Source organism: Phaseolus vulgaris, chromosome 5 (genome assembly GCF_000499845.2).
Source record: "Phaseolus vulgaris cultivar G19833 chromosome 5, P. vulgaris v2.0, whole genome shotgun sequence".
Taxonomy (NCBI): domain Eukaryota; kingdom Viridiplantae; phylum Streptophyta; class Magnoliopsida; order Fabales; family Fabaceae; genus Phaseolus; species Phaseolus vulgaris.
The window spans coordinates 7,863,864-7,873,681 of NC_023755.2; the positions used below are offsets into that span (position 1 = coordinate 7,863,864).

General features: G+C 36.1%; 1 protein-coding gene across 1 annotated transcript; it reads left to right on the forward strand.

Moving 5' to 3' along the window:
• The first annotated feature begins 2,884 nt into the window (after window positions 1-2,884).
• Window positions 2,885-5,288, forward strand: LOC137835067 (1-aminocyclopropane-1-carboxylate oxidase homolog 1-like). Its single transcript, XM_068643405.1, has 3 exons — window positions 2,885-3,535; window positions 3,930-4,251; window positions 4,830-5,288. The coding sequence occupies exons 1-3, from the start codon at window positions 3,006-3,008 to the stop codon at window positions 5,079-5,081; spliced, it is 1,104 nt and encodes a 367-aa protein (XP_068499506.1). The 5' UTR covers window positions 2,885-3,005; the 3' UTR covers window positions 5,082-5,288.
• Window positions 5,289-9,818: the final 4,530 nt, after the last annotated feature.

Sequence of the window (9,818 nt, forward strand, 5' to 3'; positions counted from 1 at the left end):
AAGAATCTGTGGATTGTTCAGAAAATAATGTCGGTGAACAATTCCTTGTTCTTTGTGTGGTTCCTTCAGGATGGTTGATGGGGTGAGATTCAATCTGAAACGTTGTTTTTGGGTTGACACTCTACTCAAGAATTTGTGGATTGTTCAGAAAATAATGTGGGTGAACAGTTCCTTGTTCCTTGTGTGGTTCCTTGAGGATGGTTGATGGGGTGAGATTCAATCTGAGACGTTGTTTTTTGGGTTGACACTCTACTCAAGAATTTGTGGATTGTTCATAAAATAATGTGGGTGACCAGTGCCTCGTTCTTCGTGTGGTTCCTTGTGGATGGTTGATGGGGAGAGATTCAATCTGAGACGTTGCTTTTGGCTTGACACTCTACTAAAAAATTTGTGGATTTTTCAGAAAATAATGTCCGTTAACAATGTATCGTTCTTTGTGTGGTTCCTTGAGGATGGTTGATGGGGTGAGATTCAATCTGAGATGTTGCTTTTGGCTTGACACTCTACTCAAGAATTTGTGGATTGTTCAGAAAGTAATGTGGGTGAACAGTGCCTCGTTCTTTGTGTGGTTCCTTGAGGATAATTGATGGGGTTAGATTCAATGTGGGAAGTTGGTTTTGACTTGACACTCTGCTCAAGAATTTCTAGATTGTTCAAAATATAATGTGGGTGAACAGTTCCTTGTTCTTTGTGTGGTTCCTTGAGGAAGGTTGATGGGGTGAGATTCAATTTGAGACGTTGCTTTTGGCTTGACACTTTGCTCAAGAATTTGTGGATTGTTTAGAAAATAATGTGGGTGAACAGTGCCTCATTCTTTGTGTGGTTCCTTGTGGATGGTTGATGGGATCAGATTCAATATGTGATGTTGCTTTTGGCTTAACACTCTACTAAATAATATGTGGGATGCTCAAAAAATAATCTGGATGAAAATTGTCTCATGCTTTGTGTGGTTCATTGAGGATGGTTGATGGGGTTAGATTCAATGTGGGACGTTGCTTTTGGCTTGACACTTTGCTCAAGAATCTATTAGAAAATATTGTGGATGAATAGTGCCTTGTTCTTTGTGTGGTTCCTTGTGGATGGTTGATGGGGTCAGATTCTATGTGGGACGTTGCTTTTGGCTTATTAATGTTTAGTTTTTGTTTAGTTGTTCCTTCGTTTCATTTAATGGGTATGAACTTTTTGTGATTGTGTTTTAATGAATTAATGCTTTAAAAAATTATCATTGTTGGAATAAAACTCATACAATAAGAAACATACAACACTCAATCGTAATGCAACACTAAATCATAATAAAACAAAAGCACAAACGATGAAGAAGGTAACAACGAGGAACATACACTCACTTGATCCTTAAAGAGTCGTTCAATTTTTTTTCAATGTCCTGCGACGTTTTGGAAGTAAAATGATTCCCTAAATCATCATGTTGCTGGGTAAATGCCATAAGTTCAAACCTTGCACAAGGTTTATATCTTTTTCCAAAACCAACGTCACATTATATGTCGTCATCATCTTCAATATGGACACATCGATATGAATTCCTAATTTCATTCATATACACTAGACATTAATAAAATAAATCAACATAATATGACTTGCCATAATCTGGGACAAACAAATGTAGAATGAGGTTTCTAAGAACAGATAGGGGCATGAATTGATAAACCTCAACTGAAGCAGTTGATTGATTGACAAAGATGGTCGAGTGAAGCTCATTAGTGATGATTTTACCGTTGCAATGCACCAAAGCCATGATACTTGACGAAATCATTTTGTGATATTTATAAACATGTGGCTATTGGTTTGATGTTTCGTGTATGTGTAGGTAATAGTGTTGATAAGAAATGACATCAATTGTCAAAGCAAGTTCTGACATATTTATTATACACTATTCAATATAGGATTCTTTTTAATTGTGCATATGGGGATATGTAGGTGATGTAATAATGGTTTTCCATTGAATTCCTTTATACGAACCGATAATGATGTATGAACCCATAGGATTTTGTAAACCCCTGTTGGATTAATTCCTTTCACTTAGTATATTATTTATGAATTGAATGGAAAAAATTTCGTGATCCAATTGTACTTATAAGAACTCTTCGTGTTTCTAAAATGCCCCTTAATTAGTTTTTTTTACTGGCATTCATACATAGTGCTTACATTTTAGGCCTGGATGAGGCCTAGTCGTAGAGGGACACATGAATATTTAAATTCACTACAATTTTATAAATATTTAAAATTTATTCTCTCCATTTTTAATTAAAATTTTCAAAACATTTTTTACTTATGAAAATTTTAAAAATTATTTTATTTTATTTTATTTTTTCTTAAATTTATTTATTTTTTCTTTTCCATTCACTCCAGACAAAGAAATAAAAAATTCTAAAAACTCCATCCCCAAATTCATTTATTGCACAATTAATTTTGGTTGAACATTCATACGCCAAAGTCGAAAATTGGATACCAGATTTTGAGCATCCACTGGAAAACCAAAATCTTTTTCACTACAATACCAGAAATAAGAAATAAAAATAAAAAGTTGTAACAAAAAATTTGGCCCATAGTAATGAATTTCAAAGAACATTCAGTTACCGTATAATTAATTTTAGATGAACATTTATATGCCAAAGTCGAAATTATATTTTTCACAAACTGGATTTTGATAATCCTCTGAACGATTATTTTATGCTTGTGTTCATTATCATAAAAAAATACTTTTAGAATTCAGTTCTCGAAAACAAAATTCTAAGAGGAAATTTTTTCCGCAAATAGAAATGATGGTAAGAATTCATTTTCCTAAAAACCGAATTCTCACCAATTGAGTGCTAGTTGAAAAAATAAAAGAGTGGTGGTAGTTGGGAAAATAAAAAGAAAAGAGTGCTAGTAGGGGATTTAATGTTAGTGTTATTTGAGGAAAAAAAAAAAAAAAAAGTCTCCAAGCTACCTAAACCAAGTGTTTCTCTCTTCCCCTAGCAGTACCAAAATCAGCACAAGGAAGCAATATGGGGTTTGGAGTTTCAGTCTCTGAGAAAGTAAACACTGAGAGGGTGCGTGAACTCAAAGAATTTGATGACACAAAAGCAGGTGTTAAAGGCCTTGTTGATCAAGGGATCACAAAAATCCCAAGAATTTTTCATCATCCACCTGATGAACATGTGAAGGTCTCAACTTCAGGCGGAGAAGCAGACAATATTCCTGTTATAGACCTTGCAGAAGATGACAAGGATCCAAGTTTACGCCAAGGAGTTATTGACAGAATAAGGGAAGCATCTGAGAAATGGGGCTTTTTTCAAGTGGTCAACCATGGCATCCCTGTGACTGTTCTAGAGGACTTGAAAGATGGGGTGTGCAGGTTTTATGAACAAGATACTGAAGTGAAAAAGGATCTATATACCCGGGACCAGATGAAACCTTTTTTGTATAATAGCAATTTTGATATCTACTCTTCACCAGCACTCAATTGGAGGGACACTTTCTTTTGTTATCTGGCTCCTAATCCTCCCAAACCTCAAGACTTGCCAGTAGTATGCAGGTAAGTTTTTGTATGTACAGTGCCTTGAGTTTTATGCCACTTAGATCAAGTATGTTAAGCAATTCAATTAAAATGCATTGATATTATGAAGGTTTTCATACAATAAGGCAAGATGGTTGTACTTTTTGATTATTTTAAGATAATTTATAGGATGAAAGTTGAGGTCATATTTAGCTTTATAAGTTTATACTCATATGAAGTTAATATTCATAAAGGGTGTGGAATGTTCCTGAATAAGATTCAACCTTCAAGTAGCACAGTAGGCTATGAATTGTTATGAACAAAGGCATAAATTGTTATGAACAAAGATACAAAGAGGAAGAAAATCTCAAGTTAAACTTTCCATTTCAACCATAAGTCATTTAATTAATTGCTAACTGATTACATCTTATAGGGATATACTTCTGGAATATGGGACATGTGTGATGAAACTTGGAATTGCACTATTTGAATTACTATCAGAATCTCTAGGGCTGCATCCAAACCATTTAAAAGACATGGATTGTGCTAAAGGGCTTATTTCTCTTTGCCATTACTACCCTGCCTGCCCTGAACCAGAATTAACACTGGGAACCACCAAGCATTCTGATAATTGTTTCCTCACAGTGCTCCTCCAGGATCATATTGGTGGTCTTCAGGTTCTTTACCAGAACACATGGATTGATATAGCCCCAGAACCTGGGGCTCTTGTAGTTAACATTGGTGATCTTCTTCAGGCAAGTTCTCTATTGTTAGAGTAAATTACACTAATTACTCCTGAAGTTTTGTGAAAAATTAGTTAAACTTTTCCTTATCTGTTACATTATTGGAGAACTCAGTGTAATGTTCTTCAAACAACCAATGGAGTTAGTATAGTACTAAAAGAAACTAAGATAAGTAATTAGTATAGTTTACCCTTTTCTTTTATTCTGCCTTCAAAGCTACTAAAATATTTCATTATACTTTTCTTGCAAGTGAAATTTTAAAATTCACAAAAATAAATCAGCAAAAAAGACTTATTTCTAGCAAACTTTTATAGAAAATATGTTAGAAAAGTCATGGCCAATATAGCTGTATCATGAGAGTCCTTATATGTTGATAACTCAACATTGAATTGTAAAGTAGAAGAAGATTAATCTTTTATTGAAATGTCAGTTATAAAGAAAATGGAGAAATTCTGAAAGATAGTAAATTTGTAATAATAATTTTACTGGGGAAAAAGCAAAAGCCTGATACACTTGACAAGTTCTTATGATACATACATGAATTTAAATGAGTGTGACACATTATTGTTTTTTGTTTTCTTGAAGTGCAGCTTATAACAAATGACAGATTCAGGAGTGTAGAACATAGAGTAGTGGCAAATGTGACAGGTCCAAGAATATCTGTTGCATGCTTTTTCAGCGAAGGTCTTAAATCATCAGGGAAACTCTATGGACCTATAAAAGAGTTGTTATCAGAAGACAATCCTCCCAAATACAGAGAAACCACTGTTGAGGAATATGTGCGCTACTTCAATGAAAAAGGCCTTGATGGGACCTCTGCTCTTCATCATTTCAGGATTTGAGTGGGATTGATGTGGCTAAATTAGCACAATAAATGCCTTAGAAATTGAAACATTTATGAAGCTCAATAAGATTAAGAATCTTATTATCTTATTCAAGGACTGTAATTCTGTAGTGTCACTTGTCTTGTTATTTTGGCTCATAAGAGAAAGAGAAATCATAATTAAAATTTATTAGAATTTATAAAACTGTATGAACTTTCATACCAACACTCATGATTTTGTGACTTTTCATAATTGCTCTTCTTTAGATGTCTTATGTGCATAGAATCCAGAGAATGAAAATGGGAACGTCTTAGTTTATTCGCCCTAAATGAAAAACTGAAATTCAAATAAAACCATTTTCGCTTACTCCTCCATCTTGAAGCTTGCATAGTTGATTACAGAATTTATGCACAGGTAGCCTCAATCCAAGCATGTTTTAGCACATTTTGACGAGTTTCTTTATAGTATTTATATAAAAAAGAATAAAATTTAAATTAAATTTACTTGTAAGTTAAAAAATAAAAATTTAAAGAAATCACGTAAGATAATTTTACAAATTAATATGTACATAAGTTAATTTTAATTTAGGCAAAAGTCAATGTTACTTTTTTAAAGTTATAGAAAATTTATCGAGACATATCTTTATCAAGAGCCCTCTAATCTCAGTGATGGCTCAACCAGTGAACTAAATCCAAATTACCTCATAGGCATCCATCCATGATGATCCTATTGTTTGAGGTGGTGTTGCATAAAAACTTAGATGTGCACGTGAAAAATGGGGATTCTTTCAGGTCATAAAGTATGACATTCCAACTCAATTTTTGGATATGATGTAATGGTATGTAACAGGATACTAACACGATTCATATTCAGACATCTTGATACATTTTTCTTTTATCGGTAAAGAATAAATAAAATAAAATGAGATATTTTAGGGGTGTCTCAACCCTTATACAAAAAATCCAAAACAAGCTTTCTAGTACCCAACCAACTAAGGATCCAACATATACTACACTACAATAATCAAAATAATATACCAGATCAAGATATAGAAACCTAACAAATACAATTAGAACAACCCACCAAAGAGATCACATCCTCAATACAGGACATACATCCAACAACTAAACAAGATGTTTGCCAGCAGGCTGAAGTGTGCCACATAACTATTCTTGTCGGTTGACTCGATTGCCCTCGTGCCTCTAACGACGATCCCACGCTCGATTCTCTCTGCCTTGGTTCGTGCATTCCTTTGATCGAAACACTCTATACCTGCAAAGACAAAGGGGCGCCCTAGAGGCTGTTTGCACTCCGACGCTCAAGTCAATACTGGGGCAAAGAAACAGAATGTGTGTAATAGTTTTAGTCTCAAGAACTGCGTACCTTGTGGGTTTTCTTACTACCCTTTATATAGTCTAGGGTTTTCGTTGTTTTCGTTACCCGCATTTAGGGTTTCTGGAGGAATGCCCTTGCGCCGCTATTACCCAATCTTAGGGCAATCTAGCGCGTAAGGCTCCCTTACTGGAGTGCAACCTCTAACAGAATGACCACCTGGTTACCTACTTGTGCACCTAATCTCTGGGGCCATCCGTTCTGGGGGTGCCTTGATTATCACGTGCCATACATGCAGCCTCCCTTGGAAACCCTAACCCTAACGGGCATTCGTGACTTCCAAGGCTCTTTACTCGTGCTGCGCCCAATGGCGCCATCCACACCACATGCATGGGCACCTTGTGGCTTAGGCTTCCCCCTACTCTGGATGGTATTACTGATAACTGATGTGTCTTCTGGGACCCACCTTTCGTGGTCCAAATCAGTTGTTTGAGTCGCCGATGCCGATGTCACATTGGCCTCACTCTGTTGCTGAGGACACATCGGCACACCCTGGTGATCGATATCCGACTACTAGTCGGCACCCTGGCTCGTGCCGCTTGTGAGACACCGGCTCATGCCGCTTGTGGGACCCAGCTTACGTGGCCCACCATTACTAGCAGTCAACGATGTTCGAGGACTGGTCGGTACAATAACCAAGTGCCAAACTCGACAAACCGATCCTGCAAGAAGGAAACGTAAACTAGAAATAACCCACGAAAGATATCACACCCTCAATACAGGACATAACATCCAACAACTAAGCAAGATCTTTGCAGTAGGCTGAAGTGCGCCAAATAACCAAGTGCCAATATAAACAAACTGATCTTGCAAGGAGGATACATAAACCATAAATAACCTACAAAAAGAACACAACAACTTCCCAATCTTGACAGATCAGTAACCATAAACACTACATATCAATCTCTCAAAGCTCATACACCATAAAGATTCGAACACCAGACCGAAAATCATAAATCAAATACACTTTCCTTTACCGCAGCCCAAGAACAAAATCATCAACCCGACCCTGCCAGGTAGAAAAAAACCAAGAAAACCTGCACAAACACACCATACCTTCCAAACCTGGATAAAAACATTAAACAAGAAACACCAAATATGAATCTTTCAAATACCTCATACAACATTGAGGTTCCAAACACCAGTCTGAGTAAGAAAAATCTGCCAAACTTTCCTTTACTGTGACTCAAGACCAAGTCTTCCTTTGTATCATAGTAAAAACCTCTACTAGGTCTACACACCCATTCTAAAAAACAACCATATTCTTATGATTCCAAAATTCACTTAAAATACCTACCCAAATACCCCCAAACACCTAATAATAGCATGTTTCAAACCTATAGGTTTAAACATCTTAAAAGACATTTGTCCATCACAATCTAAAGCCAAAGAAGACCCCAACCACTCAAGACACATTCCCCAAATTCTTCAAGAGACCCTACACTCAAAAAATAGATGCCTTACCGTCTCTTCCTCCACACCACAAAAAGGACACCGAGCACACACCATAGGTATACCACCTCACAAGAGATTGTCCTTAGTGGCTATCGCATTACATAACACCCTCCAAGCCGTAAATTGTAACGTTGGTACTATCTTTAACGTCCTGAACTCCGCGAAGGGGTCCCCAATCACTTTAGACTCCTCCCCCAAGAGAATATTATAGGCTGCCTTCACAGAGAAGTCTGTAGATTCTACATCCCTCCAAAGCCATTTATCAATCGTATTTTCACCCTCTCTTATTAACCTCTTGTTATCCAATACTTGTAATAAAAGATCAGCCAGACTAGATTCCAATACAAAGAGATTCCTTCTCCAACTCAACTTCCACGAACAACTATTATTGTTCCAAACCCCAACTTGTGATATAGTGCGATCACTATCTAAAGATAACGAGAAAAGTCTAGGGAACTTATGCATTAAAGAAACATTGTCCACCCATTTATCCTCACAGAACCTAATTTCTTTTCCATCCCCTACTTCACACCAACCTATGTCTTCAAAGTCATTACCCCACTCCTCTAAATTCCAAACTTTTCTAATGTCCCTCCAAATAGCGATTTCTTACAATTATGAATTTGGGACCTTAACCCCTTTCACCCACCATACTTAAAGTCTAGAATATCCTTCCATAAACCTTTCTTTTCATACTTAAGTCTCCAAATCCATTTCCCCATAAGAGCCAAGTTAAATTTTCTTATATCAATAACCCCTAATCCACCTTTGTCTTTCAACTCACACACCTTATCCCACGCCACCCAAGCAATTTTCCTGTTCTTTGAGCCCCAATCCCAAAAAAAACTCTTTTGTATCCTTTTCACTTTCTTCACCACATTAGTTGGCATACAAAATAAGGAGACATAAAATAACGGTAAGGATGTAAGCACCAATTTGATAAGGCATAATCTGCCAGCCGAGGGATTTCCCTTTCCAAGAGCTTAACCTACTTCGTAACTTATCGAGCACCCCTTCCCAAAAAACACACCTCTTATGGTTCCTGCCTACTGTTATCCCCAAATAACTAAAAGGAGCCTTTATAATATCACAATTAAGAATAGAGGCAAAATGTAATCTCTAAACTATAGAATAAAATTACATTATTTTTTTTATATATAAAAGCTTTCATGTTAAGTATCACTATGCAACTTGACATCTCAGCTAGGCTAATACCTCAAGTAACAACAATCATTTGTCATCACATGAAAAAATATTAAAAAAAGAAAAAATAAAGAAAATACAAAAAAATATGGAGGGACTAGACAAAAACTCATATGTTAACAAAAACGATACATAGGTAGACTATACCTATTCATAAAGAATTCTAAAAACAGGCTAGATGGAAGCCTATTATACCAATGGAACGATTCTCTATGAATAAATCCTAGATTATCCAACTTATCGACACACACATTCCCTTCAGATAAAATATGAGTAACTTTAAACCTGATTTTCCCTTCATGAAAAATATGAATAACCCTAAACCCGATTTTCCCACAATAATTAAGACAAGTATTCCATCGATTATCAAGCATCCACAGAACATTAGTTCTAGCAGTAAATGCAGCACAAACCAAGTAGAATCACATTCAAGCCAAACATTAGTAAACCTTATCTTTTGAGCTTCCTCCATAGCATGTATAACTCCATAAAACTCAGCAACCATAGCAGTTTGAACTTTAAGAAACGTAGAGAAAGCACCAATAAACTCCCTCATACTCGCACAAAAAATACCTCCATAAGTAGCAAGACCAGGATTTCCTCTTGAGCCCCATCAGTGTTAATTTTAACCCAGCCTCTCATCTAATAGGAAGAGGACGAAGAACTTTACCAGTACGAGTATTAAGACCAAAAATCTTAATCACG

Excerpts from the sequence above, each read along its gene's own strand:
- LOC137835067 (XM_068643405.1), top strand. The coding sequence starts at position 3,006 with ATGGGGTTTGGAGTTTCAGTCTCTGAGAAAGTAAACACTGAGAGGGTG. Across the intron at positions 3,536-3,929 it reads GACTTGCCAGTAGTATGCAG|GGATATACTTCTGGAATATG; the intron begins GTAAGTTTTTGT and ends TACATCTTATAG. Across the intron at positions 4,252-4,829 it reads ACATTGGTGATCTTCTTCAG|CTTATAACAAATGACAGATT; the intron begins GCAAGTTCTCTA and ends CTTGAAGTGCAG.